General features: G+C 41.2%; 1 protein-coding gene across 1 annotated transcript in view; it reads right to left on the bottom strand.

Moving 5' to 3' along the window:
• LOC131469641 (A disintegrin and metalloproteinase with thrombospondin motifs 20) overlaps nt 1–18,867 on the bottom strand; it is a 75,189-nt gene that overhangs the window by 17,897 nt on the left and 38,425 nt on the right. The window contains exons 16-28 of the mRNA XM_058644852.1: nt 16,766–16,861; nt 14,108–14,274; nt 13,780–13,909; nt 13,070–13,196; nt 12,759–12,969; nt 12,175–12,339; nt 11,638–11,808; nt 10,685–10,804; nt 9,029–9,136; nt 7,434–7,598; nt 6,680–6,949; nt 5,419–5,580; nt 4,563–4,739 (exon numbers count right to left, since the gene is read on the bottom strand). Of these exons, the coding sequence (XP_058500835.1) occupies nt 4,563–4,739; nt 5,419–5,580; nt 6,680–6,949; nt 7,434–7,598; nt 9,029–9,136; nt 10,685–10,804; nt 11,638–11,808; nt 12,175–12,339; nt 12,759–12,969; nt 13,070–13,196; nt 13,780–13,909; nt 14,108–14,274; nt 16,766–16,861 (2,069 nt within the window). The remainder of the gene's footprint in view (nt 1–4,562; nt 4,740–5,418; nt 5,581–6,679; nt 6,950–7,433; nt 7,599–9,028; nt 9,137–10,684; nt 10,805–11,637; nt 11,809–12,174; nt 12,340–12,758; nt 12,970–13,069; nt 13,197–13,779; nt 13,910–14,107; nt 14,275–16,765; nt 16,862–18,867) is intronic.

The raw sequence follows: 18,867 nt of genomic DNA, 5'->3' as shown, positions 1-18,867 counted from the left end.
TGACAAATGTGTTTTAATGACTAGTGTTTTTGAAAATAAATCAAGCTGTCACAGCACAATTACAATGATCAAGGGTCCTGGAAGGAGAAAAAAGCCCATTTTGAGACTATGTGGGACTTTTTTTTGTATAAGTGATGCAGGCATAAGTGAAAAATAAATAAGGGCTTACACTCCTTGATCATGTTTATCAGGAAGCTGTACAACTGTACTGTACTGTATACTGTACAATGGTGGTAGTATATATACTGCCATCATTAATACAATATCTATAAAACACATCTATTTATATGTATTGTAGCTTTAAGAGTGTGATAATGAAAGCGACATATTAAATATTTAGCTTGACTAAAAGTAATCTTATCTGCAGAAGTGTAAGTGTGACTTTTTCTACTTTTGCTAAAAGGATTTTGTTGATGCGTGACTTTTGAAAACTGAAAAACATGAACACCACCAGAAGAGGCCATTACCTGAGGTAAGACTATGACCTATGAAGCCGCAAGTAAAACATTTATGAGAAGTTTGGTTGATACAAAAACAACCCACTGTGGCCTTCGTTCTGTAATGTCACCAAGACAACACAACTGAATATTAAAAACGTATATAAAAGGAATTCTGTATCACATGTATGTAGCTACTGTTATGATTGAGGTCATTAACACTTCAAATTCAGAAACTGATATATATGCATATAACTGCAGTTTTTAAGTGCATTCAGTTAATGATTTACTGCATTTGGTAAATGAGAAGATTCCTATTGTCGAATCTACTGTCAAATTTGTGGACCTTTGGAGGTGACAAGATGTCTATTGCAAAACAAATGAAGTAAAACTACTAATTTTCAGGCGCTTCAAAAACCAACGTCCACAACAATTCTGCATTGACAGGCTATTGTAGGGATGTCTTTTGGATCACTTCATGTAAACAGCATGAATTAATACTAACTACCAGTGTAGTAAAAGTAGTCTTGTGTCAGTCTTCTGCCAAATGCATTACAGAGCGCTCCATTAATACAATGGTAAACAGATGTGCCACCCAGTGCCAAATGTTGATTTGGCCTGTGTATGTTTTCTCCAGGGAGATTTCAAAATAAAACGTTGAAACACATGAAGCCTGCAGTGTTTTTACACTACATTATACCAAGGTATGTTAAGTACAGCAGATACTACAGGAATGGATTTTATAAGTGCCCCCACCACCCACACCCCAACCCTGAATTGTTAAAGATTATAGGAAAAAACTAGTGGAGTCAATTGAAGGTCACATACCAAACTACCACATAAGGACCTGCAAGTCAAGTATTTGATTTACAGTCACATACACACACTATACTGCATAACTATAGTGTATTCCATTCATGTATTCTACGCTCATAGTTCACTATAGATGCCTGCAGTTCCCCAACAAAAACTGCTTCTTTGTCAACACAATAAACTACACATTTAAAGGAATACTTCATCGATTTGTATTACTAGAATAGGGAAAAAGTTGAGAAATATCTTCATTCTTTTCTTTGTTATGTGCCCACTCAGTGACACTTGGTCCAAGGTTTGAAACTGCTACGCTAATTCTGCACTTTTTAGAATCACTCGTAGGGGGGCGGGACCTTAATCCCAGAATGTTAACAGTGTCCGCCATCTTTGCTAACAGCTACGCTAACAGGACCAAGTGTCACTGGTGGGCACGTAACAAAGAAAAGAATGAAGATATTGTCAGTGTGCTATGTCAGTGTGTTTTGTCTTCCTTTCACAATGCTGTTTCCCAGTGAGACGTTAGGATTTATGTGCTATCCCTCAGTCCTGTATTATATTGTCTTTCCAATAAAATATTGCATTGAGAAAACAACACAAATTTCAGTTACGTTTCTTTAATATTTTGTACAATGGGAAAATGGCTAATTCAACAATTAATGATGTTTTCTTTTTTTTGCATGAAATAAATAGCAAAAGAACAATAACAAACCAACATAAGTGAAATGAAGTAGAGTTGCCCCCTTGAGTTTGGAAACTTTGCACCATTTGTTTTTTTTTCTTTTTTTTGGATGTGAAACTGCCATGGCTGAGGAGTCTTGGTTGTGGAATTCTTGTTGTAAATGACACAGTAAGAGACGCAGAGGAACAAAGACGTCCTCGCTGAAGAGGATACCAACATAAATACAGACCCATGTGCAACACTTCACTTGAAATATGTGTCATGATGACTTTATACTGCTTTAACCAAAGTGTCAATGTGGTCACGCTGCTTTTTTTTTTTTTTTGCAAGAGTCTGAGTCTGTAAAGCTGCGCAATTTGCAAGAAAGTGTCTATGTGCTTGACTCAAAGCCTATAACACAAAGAGCCACAGATCCACGCTGAGTGAGAGCTGCTTGTTGTGCGTGGTGTCATGCTTCCTGACTGAAGGTCAGCAGAAACAAGAAACAAGGTGTCACATTTGCTCGTGAAAGCAAAAACAAGGCAACGAGAGCAGCATATCTTATACGTACTGTAAAAGGTCCAGTGTGTAATATTTGGGAGGCTTTATTGGCAGAAATGGAATATACCTCCTATATGTGTGTTCATATGAGAGTATAATCACTTAAAAAAAATAATAGTTTGACTTTCATAGCCTTAGAATAACACAGTTTGGGCAAGTTTACGGATCTTCCACCACTATTCCTCTAGTCTACAACATGCCGGAACAGTGTATTCCAGCCAGAGCATGTATTTTGAAGCATAGGGTTACAACATAAACAAAGAAGAATGACATCTTTTTCTGGTATGTGAAGGCCACCATAGTGTCCTGACATGCTTTGGGAAAGGGAGTGATAAGCGTATTAGTTTCTTTGATTGTGCATTCTCACAGTTAGATGTCACTAAGTCTTACACACTGGACGTTTAAGCTAAAATCCTCACACTTATTAATACTGGTTGATCATAGATAGAGATGGAGATTTACAGTGTATGAATTGCTTAGTAAGAATGGGAAGCCACGCTGAGGTATGTCACATACATTTCCTTAACCTATGGAAATGTGTGTGACTTATTGAGTTCTGTTAAGTTGCCCCTCGGTGCAGGACACAAGCAAGGTCGCATTACTGCAAACACTCAAAGACCAGGTGACGTTTGTGTATCATGACAAATAGTTCAAGTAAAAATGTTCCATCGCTCTAAACTGGAGGAAAACATTGAAGCTGAAACAACTAATCATCTCTTGGAAACGAATAAATAAGTTTAATCTGGAAAAGAAATCCTTCAGAAATACAAAAAAAACAAAACAAAAAAAAAAACTGGCCAAATGAATAAAGAGACACAGCAACAAATGACAATAACTTTATAAAGAGGAGGTATCTGTGTGCTTTGGTTTGTTTTATGGACAAGACAAGAGAAAATGAGCGGCTCAATTGACTGCACTGACAGGTTTATGCTCAATAAGCCACACTACTGCTGCTGCTGCTGCTGCTGCCTGATATCAATAAACTCTTTTAAAGCCTGACTCCATGTTCCTGATACACAAACTAATGCTGTTCATTTATTGTATTAATGCTTTTTTGTATATGAAGTAAAAAAAAGCAGGTTAAGAAAAATGTATGAACGGTAACTTACGTGTAGTTTATCAGCAATTATGTCCGTTACTTACATCATACAACAGATAATATACATGATTCAAACTTTTATGAAAAAATATTTCCTATAATGTTTTTTTTTAGAGCACTTAGTTTTAATTTAGTTTTTGGATTTTGTTTTTAAGGTTAATTTACGGTATGTAATATTTAATTTCATAGTTTACTTGGCTACAAAGACAGTGTAGATAATTTCACATGTTTTAACCTAACACATATGCTAGATTGTATTTCAGCTTAAGTGGAGAAAAAAAAACAACACAAAAAAAAACAGCAAATATATACTAATGAAACATGACTTTAAAATATTTTCCTCTGTACAAACTGTATTTACTCATAAAGAGATACGAGAGGTCTGACCAAGAGCACCAGCAAAAAATATTAAATATAATATTCATGTAAAAGTGGCTTAACAAAATCATACTGTACAAAGACACGCATACAAAATCATCTGTTGCTGTTCAATAAAGGTAATAATATAAACTCTTATACACAAATATACACTTGTGTACTTCAGATACATGGTGAAGACAGCAATAACAACAACATTTACTTCAAGCCTCATGTATGAAATAAATATTTTCTAGAGTTATGCCTCCACAAATATATGGCAACGTTGGGCAGCACTGTCCTGATTTAATCTGGAGCCTTGGCTCAATACGGGAGCCATGTGTTTTTCATGACCCCCAGAGTGGAGCAGCGTTGTGTTTTTGTGTATTTTCCCCTTTTTATTTATTTCTTTTTCTTGATTCTAATCAGCACCATGCCACTGCAGGGCCCATGTGGGTGGGCTGGAGCGGGCAAACCAACACAAGTGTCAGATACCCAGCTCTCACTTCAGGAGCTACAGTTTTTGGCATTAAAGTCACACTCAGTACAACAGGTCAGAAGTCATTTTAGCACACACAATGTCTACTCACAGTGACGCGCCCTCAGTGAGGAAGAAAACAAGTTAGTACTATCATACCGGCTTCCATGGTTGACGGTGCCAGGAGGCAGAGCCGGGGCAGGGCTGCAGGTTGCATTGCTCCATGTCGGGCGGCTTTTCCAGGATGTCACAGTTGTAGTCGTTGAGCCTCTGACCATTGGGCCTCTGACACACCACGAGGCGAGTCCGCCGTCCTCCACCACAGGACTGGGTGCACTGAGGTAAACAAATGAAATTCTGTTTAATTACGTCATATATTGTTACTACCCTAATAAACAGTTCTTTCACACTCGTACATACGCTTCCATGCTACGGTTGTAGCTCGACTACATCATTTTAACGGACTACTGTCCCAGTATACAAGCTTGTTAGTATTCGCCATTGTCCGGTTAACCTCAAACGTCATAGACTAAAACAAATAGTTGGCAGAACTTTGAGCACCATTCCATTTCTTTCTATCATCCACTAAATTTAATGTAATGTACATATTTATTTTAAGCTGAGCTGAATTAAGCTTTATTTAAGCTGAGAGGGCATACATTTGGTTAGTTCAAAAAGGCAGTGGTCTGGATTTCACCATGTTTTTGCTTGCTGTTGTCGGTGTACTCACTTTTTCTATTATTTCCAGGGCTGAAAGTACACATGCAGCAGTAATTCGACTCCCAATCACATTATCTGTGTGTGTTAGTCCGACTTTGGGAAATTCCATTTGGTACAATATCAGTCGGGCTAACGTTTACATCTATGGTTTTGATGTCTGGCTTTAAAATACACAAGAATTGACACCATGCAAACCTACTGACTGAGACTTGATAAATGCCTGTTTGGCTATTAAAGGAGAGAGGAGAGAGATGAGTACATGGAGGGGTAAGATGAACTGTGATCATAACCTCACCTCTCCCCAGACACCATAGTTCCACAGAGGGCAGGGTCCAGAGTCACAGCTCTTGGATTCGGCAGGTTTGACTCTCTCATCACAGAAGCTGTTGCTGCGGCCGTCGGCATCCTGACAGACGACCACTCGTCTCTGGAAACCTCCGGCACAGGTACTGGAACACTGCGGAGCACAAGAAGTGTGTCATGAGGACAATGTCCCTCTCGCACACACAGTACACATGTGCCTAAAATAATAGAAAGCCATTGGAGAAACACTCCACCCCAAATACAGTATATGACCAATACTACATAACCAAAGTTCCTGACGGGGCAAAGGGATAGAGACAGTACTTGTAGATGAGTTTGTATGACCTTACATATTCAATACACAAGCTGTTACACTGATTTAAACTAACCAGGACCACCCTCAAAATTGCTTCCCTTCCTAAAGCGGAGAACATGAGCCCATGAAAGAGCAATGTGTTGTTACTCTGTATCCAATTAAAATGACAAATCTCTACTGTCAATAGTACATTCAGAGTTATGTATGTCTAAGGGAGGACAGCACAGAGGGATCTCGCCTGCAGTCCAGTTCATAATGTGAGAATGAACTGTGTACAGAGACAGCGAATGTCTCTGTTGGGGGAAAAAAGAAGAATGTTCCTCTCATGGCTTTTGGAAGAGGAAGAAAGAAAGAAAAAAAAAAGCAAACACAAAACATCCATCACCCGAGAGCAAGATTAACATGATTGTTAGAATACAGTTAAATGACACCTTTGACCCCAGAATAGAACTATGAAAACAAGACCCAAACTGAACATTCTTTCAGCCAATAAACTAAGGATCTACCTTCAGGGTATTTTTCTGGGTTCCATAGTTGCCGTATAGATTCCCGATGTCTATATTTACACTGACACACCATTCATTAATTTACACTCTGCAGTGCATGCAATGAAGTTTGTCCCTTGGCCCTGTCCTTTACCATGTATGGTCCTCTGCGCTGGGAGGTGAAAGCATCTGCTGCTTCACCCTCAAGTTTAATGTGTTCACAAGGGTGTGTTTACAGACAGACAAACGGTGGCAACACGTCTTATATTCATACCATGTACCATACTGGCCATACATGAAGGCTTCTAAAGGTCTGTGTCCCAATATCAGGCGCCATCTTAAATGATTTCCTGTCAGGGAAACTATGCAAAAAAACTAAGTGGGATTTCTAAACTTTCACTACAACACAGGCATATATATCTTCTCCAGGATCACATGTTGAATAAACATACTGCGCCCCAGGGTCCAGTCCGCCACTGGTTGTCTGCTGAGGGCACATTCCAGCTGCTGTGCCCTGGATGATGTCCTGGGTCCTGGGGATAACCGTAGGGCTGGTCGTTGATGCGTTGGCGGTGGTAAACTGAGGGGCAAGGTGCAGCGGTACACTCCTGTTCGGTCACAGGCTTTTCGTCCGGGTCACAGAAAGACTGGTCCACTGGTTGGTGGTAGTTAGAGCAGACCACCTGTCTGGTGGTTCTGCCGATGCCGCATGTAACGGAACACTGTAGCAGGGGAGAGATCAGTGTCAGACACAGATGTGAGGGGGGGAGGGGGGAAGGAGCAACAAACAACCAGTCATTTAAATAATTAAACCCTCATTTGTATCCAAAACAAATAAAAGTTATTAATCTATTTTAAAGTGAAGACACATTTTTGCACAGAAGCCCCCCTGAGTCTAAAACAGTGATTAGAAATCAACTTAATATCATCTAATGAACTTAAGATTTTGTCCTCAGAGAAAACTTTATTCACATGAACGTGTGATGATAAAATCAGGATAGAATCACAGTAAATAATCTCCGGCCCTTTAATGACAGCATCACCGAGCATTTTGGCTCTTCTACCATGTTGACAATCACAAATCAAGACTAAATTGTCTGGTCACAGCGGTGCCACATGCAATGCCTAAGGTGAGTCATTAGTGAGAAGTCACTGTGGTGAAATACAGCTGTATCGATTGGACACAGTGTAGAATGATTTACTCACAGGAGACCACTCCCCGGCACGCCATTGACCGCAGGGGCTGAAGCAGGCCGAGCTCTCTGGGGGGCGTGACAGGTGGGCACAGTAGGATTCATCGGCCACACCTCCCTGGGCATCTCTGCAGCTGACGTAACGCTCCCGCTTTCCTTTGCCACAGGACACGGAGCACTGAAGGAGAAGATATTGATATTGATATTTGTTTCTGATTTATCTCGAGGCATGATGCTGTTCAGGTTTCCAAATCCAGGGACGTAGATGATGTCCCAAGGAAGACATCATAGTTTTTGTTTCTAATCTGGACACAGATTCAGGATTTCTTAGAAAACGATTGGTAATCTTGTGAGATAAGGAAGTGTGTCAGCACAAACTGTGTGGCCTTGGCAGAGGTTTTCTTAGTCCAGATAATACATCGCTGGTTTTAATTGATATGAGAGCTATTCAATTTTTTTAAATCTAGCAGATCCTAATGAGAGTATATATGCGGTATATATTACATGAATCTATAGATTATATCAGGGCTACAGTATCTGAAAATAGCGATGTAATCACCATACTGTATAGTGTAGAGTGAAACTTGAGAGGCTGCAATCATGGTGAACGTGAATTTAAATTCAAATAACCTTTTCCATTGGAAAGATGTAAATAGGTTGTAAAATAAGCTTTCTTTCTGCTTCAATTAATCAGTCTCTGTGCAATTAGATTTTCAATCATCTTCAGTGAGTTGGCAGGATTTTCCACCATATCCATTACACATCTTAGTTCTTATCCAAGACAAATAAACACCTTTCCTCTTGACCTTTCTTTTCTGCTAGAGCTGAAAACAATCAACTCAGATCAACTCAACTGGACTTCTTGATAGGATTTTTGCGACTAAGACTCCTGAAATGTCTCTTTTTTGACCTTTTACTTGTTTGTTATGAAGCTACACCAAAGTCATCCCAACTGGACCTCACACTGAACGTTCCTAAAGTGGATGAATTCCTAATGCAATCAAATGGCTCCAACTCAAACAGGCATGTTAATAGACATCTCATTTTAATGACAGTCTAAAGAGGATGGAGGTTCTGCTGCTCGGGGGAATGTATGCATGTGGTGTATGTATTTTTGTGTAAGTGTCTGTGTGTGTGTGTGTGTGTGTGTCTGCAGGACCACACTGGTGCTGGCCTCTTTGACATGGGAGCTCACAACAACTTTCAGACTGACAGACAGGGTTCAATCTTCGAAACCGTAGACCTGTGTTTAGATGAAATCTGGCTTTCATTTGCATTGAGTAACAATGCAAAGTATTGGAGAGACAGAGGGGCCTCTCAGTCCAGACCGCGGTGCCTGTCTCTCTCTCACACACACACAGGCATATACATACAGTATATATATATATGCATGTGTCTGTAGGTCCAGCAGAAGTTAAGACAATGCCAGGGCCACAAAACCCTTAACCCTCTTAGTGCTCTTCAATATTCACATATTTCACTCACTTTCACAAAACAAAGGTGAATCCGTTTCTGATAGCCAGTAGATTCATGTTCCCTCAAGATATACTGTACGTATAGACTAATGTAGCTTTGATAGACCCATCAAAGCCATGTTTGTTCTCTTACCGCAGTCCAGGAGCCGTATCTCCACTGAATCAGGAGCTGGGCTGAGTTGTCAGGACGAGGTGTGCTTTGTATCGGTGAGGCCCATGGACATCCTGGCAACTCACAGTCCTATAGATACAAACATACAAAAACAATGTAATGAGCTAAAAGCCATAAATCAATCCCAAGGCAAAAAAGACTGAAGCACTGGGAGTAATTATGCTAAAAATACATGTGTAGGACGAAACTCAAGTCCACTTATACCTTTCGTTTGGGGACATTCCCACCTTTCATTGTTTATTTACATTACCCAGATATGCAACGTCCACAGGGACATGACCTCTATACCAACAGCTAGAAAGATCACTTATCTGGAGACTGAAAGGTCATCAGTTCAAGAGTCTCTGCCTTCAGTGTCCATCACTGTCTAAACCCCTTTAAGCAGTACATTGATATACTTCAACCACTCAGGCAAAGTGCACGGCAGGCTTATGGTCTTTGTCCATCTTGACATCAACTATGACTTTGGGTGAAAGCAAAGCAGGGTAGGTAAACATCTGAAGAGGCCGCTGATGTGAAGGTCATACACATGATTTTTGCCTGTACTGTCTTACAGTGATATTTAGCAGACGACTGTCCTAAGATGAAGCATCAGCATGACAGCATCATTTTACTAAATGTACTACTGGAACCAGAAACTGAGTGAATTTAAAATATAAAAATATGTCACATAATTGCTGAATAAAGCTTGATTTTACAGTTTCAAGGAATACTTCACCAATTTGCATTTAGCTTTGTATTACTAGAATAGGGGTAGCATTGAAAAATTGTGCTTCCCAACCTTAGTTTCCCCTGGGTTGAGAAATATCTTCATTCCTTTTCTTTGTTACGTGCCCACCAGTGGTCCTGTTAGCATAACTGTTAGCAAAGATGGCGGACACTGTTTACATTCTGGGAATGAGGTCCCGCCCCCTACGAGTGGGTCTAAAAAGTGCGGAATTAGCGTTGCAGTTTCAAGCCTCAGCCCGAGTGACCAAGTGTCACTGGTGAAAAAATACTACCTCTATTCTAGTAATACAAAGCTAAATGCAAATCGGTGAAGTATTCCTTTAAGTCCTTGCTTACAAGGAATGGGAGCTGAGACACAATAATTTGGCCCTGGTGGTCATCGTCATCAAAACAAACTAGTTAGCATGCAGCTGTACAGTTCACTCAGTCAACAAGTTAAAATCTTACATAAATAATGTTAAGCTGAATCAACTGTGGGCAACGGGGAAGTATGTACGTGTAATGTAAAAAGGGTAAAGATAATTATCACATTTTAGTATGTCATTGTTATGGTTGTGTTTTTTTAATCTTTTAGCCCCATTTTGGCCCCATTTCACTTTTTCTGTATCACACTGTAAATATACACTTCCATCATCATAATTCTAGACTTAAATAAGATACAGCTCCTTCATGTCACCTCTAGAAAGGTCCTGAAAAACAGGGCATTTTATCAAAGCTTACAATGTTCTCTGACTTTAGATGATGCATAACCATCACTTCTGGGAGAAAAGTTATCATCATTAAATATTATACTTTTAGTGATTAGGGGAGTTTTGATAGTGTGAGGGGCATTGCTACATGTATGAATGCTTGTTTGTTTGTTTGTTTGTTAGTTTGTTTGTTTTTTACCTGGCTGTCTCTGGGCCTCGCTGCAGCATTGCACTCTCGGTCATCTACAGTGTTACCGTAGTTCCCCGACACACACCTCACAGCTCTAATCTGGTAGCCGTGGCCACAGGTCACCGAACACTGAAAGATAAAATGACACACATACTTTGACCCGCAGGAGACACAAGGGGGAGAAACCCAGTCAAGTGCAAGCTATCTCAAACTACACGTAGGGTTAGTTGTAACTCAGTGGAGCCTGATGCACAACACACACACACACACACACACACACACACTCACATATGAACACATGCATTCACACACACATCCATGGTCTCAACGCGACCCTTGACCCAATTCTTGACTCGCGTACAAGGGCACGTTTACACGACAAGAGCGGAGGAAGTGCCGTAGGATTATTTGAGCAGCAAATTATAATTACACAGGCATCAACAAGCCGATTTATCGCAGCTCAGTAAACACTGCTATCTGACCTCATGCGAACACACGGAGGAGGACATTACATCTACGTGTGGAAACCAAACTATGAATGCTTGAGCAAAACTGAATGTTTTAGGCAGTTTGTGCTTGAACAGAAACATGTATATGAGGATGTGTGTGCGCGTGTGTATACGCTGTGTATCAGGTTTAGTCTACAGGATATGAGGGCAAAGTGAAAGGAAATGGCAGCTGGAGTCGGGGCACACTCCTCCATAACTTGCTGCTGTATCAGGTTACACACACGGAGACACTTGAAATATCCACTATGTCTCCTCCACATTCTCTCTCTCTCAGTGACTACACACACACACACACACACACACACAGTCTCAGCGTAAAAGATATGAATCAAACTCCTTGACGGCAAACCACACATGAAATCCATTTCCCTGGTCAAACACCACATCAAGTCACCTTGCCCCAATGTGTATACAGTATGTGTTATCTACGTGTTGCACGTCTGCGAGACTCACCGCTCCCCAGACGCCGACCTGCCAGGACGCACACTCAGGCAGCTCGCAGCTCCCCACCGTTTGGGGTTTGCTGGACAGGTCACATAAGTGCTCGCTCAGCTTTTTCTCCGCGGCCCCCATGGTGCAGGATACTTGCCTGTGTCTCATCCCTTTCCCACAGGTCACCAGGCACTGAGCGTGGGAAGGAGAGTAGGGAGGTTTTTGGTCAGGTGTGGGATGTGCGACTGTTCCCATGCACACTTTCATAATCAGAAATCCCATTCTTAAAAAAAAAATAAGCAGTTGATGGGAAACTCTATCCTACATGTCCTCCCACATTTGTATCAGTGGGAGTGGAGCAAAAAAGTAAAACCTTTCAACAAATTTCAACAACTGAAACACAGAAAAACATTAATACCAACTTAATACCAAAACCTGAATATAGGCTTCATAAAAAAAAAGATTTACTGAAGTACTATTACTGGGTTGTATATTGCATTCAATTATATGGTGACATGGTTATATAACATGAAGAATCTATGTGTGTGTGTCTCCTACCTCGCTCCACTCGCTGGCGGTCCACTTCGGACATGGCTGGTCGTTGCATGCTTCAGTAACCACCCTCCGGTATTCATTGCACTCCCGGTCTACCAGCCGTCTGCCTAGGTTGTTCATACAGTAAGACTCTCTGCTGCGGCTGCCGCGTCCACATGTCTTAGAGCACTGTTCGAAAAGAGTAAATCAACCATTTTTCTTTAGCCCACTCAGGCATACATTTTCATCTGTATTTCATATGTAGAGAAAAAGACAATATATCAAGAGGCCACATTTGACTTTAATGACCCCAGGAGACAATTTATGCCCACACTGCGAAAGGAGTGTCATAATATACGTCACTATACATGTGCACATACAGTATATATATATATATATATATATATATATATATATATATATATATATATATATATATATATATATATATACATATATATATGTGTGTGTATATATATGTATATATATATCACATATATACACAGATAGATCGATAGATAGATAGATATTGACAGAGATTATATTTTGAACACAATTCAGGGGTCATAAAATATGTCCCTTGATTGGACCACAGTCACTGACTGTACCTGAGACCAGGCACTGTACTGCCAGTTCTTCAGCAGACAGTCCCCATGGCAGGTCTCTCTGGTCTGAGGTTTTGCGATGTCTCCACACATACTGGCCTCCATCCTTTCACTCTGTCTCTTCATCAGGCTGTACTTCATGCACTGAACATCCAGACTGCGGTAGCCTGGACCACATTTAGCGGAGCATTCGCTCTTTCCAGCAACATGCCACCTGTGTGAAAGGACACGTGAAAAACGTTGGGGTTTTTTTCTGCTTGCAGGAATTGATATAGTAGGGGTCTTTTTTTTTTTTTTGTTGCAGAACTGCATACCTGACTTCACAGTCTGCGTTGCAGGAATCAGCAACAGCAACAGGACGAGGTACATGTTCACAGCGTTGGTCGGACACCTCAAGGTGATCACTCTTACGCACACATACTGACTTTCGCCTCCTCTCACCTACACACACACACACACACACACACACACACAAACAATTAAGGACGGAAAGGCCAACGCCCCAGGTTGATATCAGTCAACTGGCTAAAAACAATATATCTTATTACTTCACCTTTCACTGACATCATCTCTGCTGGTCTAAGACCCCACAAACTGATCTCTTTACGGGATCCCACTGTGACTCACTGGGAGTCTGACTATCTTATTTCTTAAAGGAAATTTAAGGGGCTTAGTTAGGTTAAAGGGCAGGGCAAGGGGAAGGAGCCTGCAGGGTCATATTGAGGTTGTTGGGGGACATTAGAGTAAATAATTACTCTAATGTGCACTGGTACTTCAGTCTTCATCCTTGTAATAGAATGCTGTGTAATAGGAGCTGTAAGATTGGTACATATGACACTTTATCGACTTCATACTAAGTGCAACTGTGAACGTTGACTCTCACTTAGGCAACAGGTCCACGGCACTAAAACCCACCACCCTATACGTGGCCAAACACTAGCACTGAGGAAACATTTTTTTTAGGAATGGCTAAAGCCAAAGAGACACGATCATACTTCTTTTTGAAACTAAGCTGAGATCTTACCCTGACAGATGCGGTTGCACTCGAGCCATGGGCCAGATGGATCCCACACAAACTGCTCCTTGTGCTCCTCGATGGGTATGTTAAAGGAGTAACGGACATCTGGGTTATAGAGGTTTCCCACACACAAGACCTGTGAGGCAAATTGGAGGCGGGAGAGCAAAGTCAAATGACCTTTTTTTGTGCTTTGATTTAGCTTAGGGTGTGAAAAGTAAAGCAATGTTTTTCCATAGGGAGATGCAGCGAAGACAACTAAAGCAATATGACGACTAATAACATTAAAATCAAAACAGAAACACTTAAGAGACAATGTGAAACTTCCTCTTCATACCTGTAGAACAAGCTCTTCCTCGATGCGCTCGGTGCAGTTGATGCGCTCTACTTTCGTGTCCGAGCCACTGTAGTCGATGACAATTCCCTTAAAGTTGATTTCCCTTTTGAACATGGCCACCACAAAATTCCCATTCAGGAGGGCGTTGGACTGGCTATCAGATAACGCTGTCGAATAAGAAACAAAAAAAAAGAACCCAATTTACTATGAAAACCGCACAAAACCCAAAATGTGGAAGAATCGAGCGCAAGTAAAGGAATGTTTGGTCCCTGAAATGAGTCAGTCTCCTGCGTAATTGGTGTTTCAGTCACTTATCACTGCAGGTTATTTGTTAAACTGTCTCTGATTGGCCGTCCTATTGTTCTGCAAAAAATAATTGTTGCGGCAGATTCGCTGAAATTAAACCGCACGTATTTGGAGTCAGACTGCATGACTCCTCCTAACGACTGGCATTGCAGTGTAAGCAAAGGCTCTCCACTGACTGCTAATACAAACAAGCACTAACGTACAAACACAAAATAACATGCACACAAATGTATGAACAGAAACACTTGGCAAACTAACACATAAACACTAAAGGAAACACCCACCACCTCGTTTACTACCTTAGGCATTATGGGTTCAAAAACATGCAATTAATTACATTCTGAGAGTGCACACTGAAACCATGTGACTGATTAAAACTCTAGATGCAACTTTGTTTACACTTAAGTCTGCACATAGCTTGATGCCAGATGTCATATTTTGCCAGAAAACCCAGTGGGGTTTTAACAATGATCTACAGACTCTGGTTGTCGTCACTGATGCTGTGCAGACACACAGAGTGAACTTCAACAGATATAAACATCTTCAAGTCTCTCCTCCTTTGCTTTTTGTGACAAGCTAATATGTTTGCTGCTGATACACACAATACCTATATGTTCAGATAGAATAAGGTAAAAAAAATGTTATTAAATTGTACTAAATAGTTCCGCTTTAACTGCATTAAAGCGGAACTATGCCGGATTTGTACACAAATTTACCAGCTTTGGAGTCATTGTGATGGTTAAATGGCTTGTTGCAGGGAGATTGGGAGCTGTCTCCACTTCCCCTATGGTCTGTTAGAGGAAAAACTTGCAAGAGTCAGAATTCGGAGGTCTCATGAAGTCTCAGGTCTCGCACTGCACACACGCCTCCTAGCCAGGTACCGGCTATAAGATCATGGCAGCGATGGCGTTATTTTAGACGTTCATCATGGCAGAGCCAGTGAAAAAGAAGGAGAAAAACCTGTTGTTGGACGGAACGAGGAAGGAGAAATGACTGACTGACCTAGTAAGGGGCCACAAACGAGTAAACATCGGACCGGGTATATTCGAATGGCGAGAAATTGAGAAACACAAAGCCTGCAAAATGGATGCCGACCGACATGGACATGGCTCCATGGCTTGTGTTTGCTGGCTCCGTAGAAAACAAACGCACATGGCCAGGAGAAGAGAATGGAGGGGGGGGGGAGTGTCAATGATGAGTTTTGAGGATAAAGTGGTAGACAATGGACGGATGTAAAAATATGTAGGAAACTTGCAGAGGTCTGCTTTAAATATGTTTTTCCCATTGTGGGCCGTGCTTCTTGTCGCACAGGTGTGCTCTATTTCAGATATTTTAAATGTAATTTATTGAACATTATAAAATAGCCAAATAATCATCTTTTGCTTATTCTGCTTATTTTTCTGTACCTATGTTGTACAAAAGCACTAAAAAAGTGATGAAATAATAATAAAAGAAAAAAAATTAAACTAAGGCATATACAGACAGATCTGGTTTCTGAAGTTCCCTACAGTGGCCGAGTCCAATGGGAAATAGTCGAGTCGTAAAGTGGTGATTGTCTTAAAATCCTTTTGACATACTGCACCAGTCGGAGTGATAAAATTGGCAGAAATTTGCAAATACCTTCATCACAGACAGCACCCGCAGTGGAATTGTGTTACTCCGCGACGGTGGGGGTCGACCTTCTAACAGCAGTGTGGCAACGAGGCTTTTGCCAGATGTCTTTTCAGACTATTTGACTGAAAACATCTTGAACCTCACTTGAATCACAACACAGGCGAAGCCGTTTCCCTATGTGTGTCTCACTCACTCTCACTTTGTCTGGCTGTCTCTCACGTGCAAGCACACAGACAGAAACACATACACACACTGTCAGAGCCTGGTGGGTCCATCTAACCCTACGCCCCAATATCTACTTTCATGCAGCCTGAGGCTCCACATGCCTCTAATTAGCACCTATTGCTGCCTCATTTATCTTTCTTGGGGGCTGACACTCCATTTGCTTTCCCAACCAACCGTCTTTGCCACAACCAGATGGACCAACGCCCTGACACGTTTCCACCGTAATACGCTCAATACACATGACAGCTTCCTTTCACTTTATAAGAAAAAAACTGTTTGACAACAGTTCAGCCTATGTCTCCTTAACCTCCTTCACTAAAGCCTGCTTCTATAGCTCTAAGACACTGGGTCTGGGTGGTTTATAGCTGTGTTAGGGGATAATGGCACTGACTTATGGTGTGGGAAATAATGGGGGTAAGATGTACATCTTATTAGACTGGACAGCTTCAATTTTGGATGGAGTCTTCCAATTAAAACTGCAAGTTGACACAGAAACACAGAGAACACACTCACCGAGGTAGTTGTCGTCTTCTGGCTTTCCTGAGTAGCTGACCTGCTTGATATCTATATTGGTGGCTCCAGCTGGGATCCGCACCACTGTGTTGTAACCTGAAGGAGAAGAAGAAGAAGAAAAGATAGAGTCTCTATAAGGAACACATGAAGTCACAGTAATAGCAGTGAAAATCCCACCTTCATTTTCATAATAGCTTCACTATGGTAAACCAAGGCCCGGGGAGGGAAGTCCGATTCCAACCACAGGGGATTTCAATGTCACACTTGGAAAAATACAACAAAAATGGTCTACTCTACTAACCCTCTCAAATAACCTGCAGGAGGCCTTGTTTTAGTCTCAGAGGCCTGACCGTAAAATAATATGTAATTATTCTCTGGACCTACCGTCGGCCTGTAATTACTACACCGTGCATGTTGCTCCATGATAAGAGCACGAGAGAGAGCACATGAGAGTTAAGAGGCAACAACAAAAACTTACTGATTGGAACTAAATTAAAGTATTTCCAAATTACTTGGGTATGAAACCGTTCCAAATATCCAAAGCAACAAGGTCTTTGATCATCCAGTATTTGAATTTGCCTGCTGTTGTTTCAGCAAATAGTTTATTTAAATTAAATTAAACTGCATTAATGCAGAAGAAATACATTTATGGCCTGTCGTTTTTAAAAGAATTTGCATTTACAATAAAAAAGCTGTACTTGTGAGAGTAGTTGCTACAGATTATTATCAACCCACTTACAGATGTAACATTTGACAGTTTAAACACGAGAGCGAATCATCTGAAGAGTGAGAAAAGATGAGCGACGACGCAAACACAGCTGCTTGTTCAGCCCTTATCTAATCAGCTAATTAGAAGCGTGCACTGAACAGCAGCCACAACATTAGGTGCCGGTTTTAGTGTTGTGGCTAATCAGCGTCTTTCTTGTTTATAGCAACACTTTGAGAATTGCAGGGTGGGGAGTTTTATTCCCACTTCACTCACGATGAGTACACGTTTGGTGCAGTAACAAAGCAGTCGCAGGTGTGATAACGGCAGTTCCCGTCCTGTGCGGACGGAGACGGTGACTCGTTTATTTTTATTGTCAGTGAATAGCTCGAGGATTTGAGTCAACTATCATTTGGTCAGGTGTCATCTGGCCCTCCAATTTCTAATGACCGCGTTAGTCACTCAAGGGCAGCACTTGGTTTACATATCTATCAGTGGGAGGGTGCCATAATCCATGTCACTGAAAAAACGTTATCCATTATCAGACCACACTGTACATTTCATTCATCACTACAAAGAAAAAGAACTGTTTTGTATCTTCCTTCACAATAAGACTTAAACCTTCACACTCGGATTTCCCCTTTTACCGCTTTAGGAGTGTCATGTCAAAGTCCCTCCCTAACCAGTGGGGACAGGATAAGCTCCTAAACACACAGTAAGAACTTCAGGAACCACCTACATGGTCCCCCTCTGAGGTAACATGGTACCCACAAGCCCCCCCCCCCCCAGAGGCCTCTTAGATCCCACCAGCTTAGCTACTGACCATACACACAACCCTCCACCACCGCAGAGTGACCCAGAAATGAACAGTAAACACACCACTGTAGGGAAGCGTGTGGGGGGGGGGGGGCATTCTACACTTGGGGAATGGTGGGGTTTACCTTGAACATGCTTCTCTCTGCCAACAGCAAGAAAGATGAGATAGCGCTAATAGCCTGCAGGAGAGAATTAGCAGGCGTAACAAAAATGACAGCACATTTGTGTTACTTTAGTTGATCTTCAAGTCATGAAAGTTGTAAGTTCAAAAGATCAAAAGCTGCGCTTGTTAGGAGTCCACACTTCTCTGTTCCTTCAACAACAAATATTAAATGCATATATTCTCACTCTGAAGTATGGCATCTCCCATGTCATGGTGCAAGATGAACAACTCTCCTGGCCAATGTTCATTTTTTATTTCTGATGCCCCACATATGATTTCAAGTCATCTTTTAAATTAGGCTTTAGGCCTGATTGCTTTAACATACTTCAGACTTATATTTGGACAGATAACTTTAGCAGTGCTAAAACCACACCAACTGAAACACGAATGTATGGTCCTGGCAAATGCAATAAACAC

This window comes from Solea solea, chromosome 12, assembly GCF_958295425.1.
Source record: "Solea solea chromosome 12, fSolSol10.1, whole genome shotgun sequence".
In the NCBI taxonomy this organism is placed as follows: Eukaryota; Metazoa; Chordata; class Actinopteri; order Pleuronectiformes; family Soleidae; genus Solea; species Solea solea.
The sequence above is the reverse complement of the archived record's forward strand: the minus strand, read 5'-3'. Positions and strand labels throughout refer to the sequence as shown.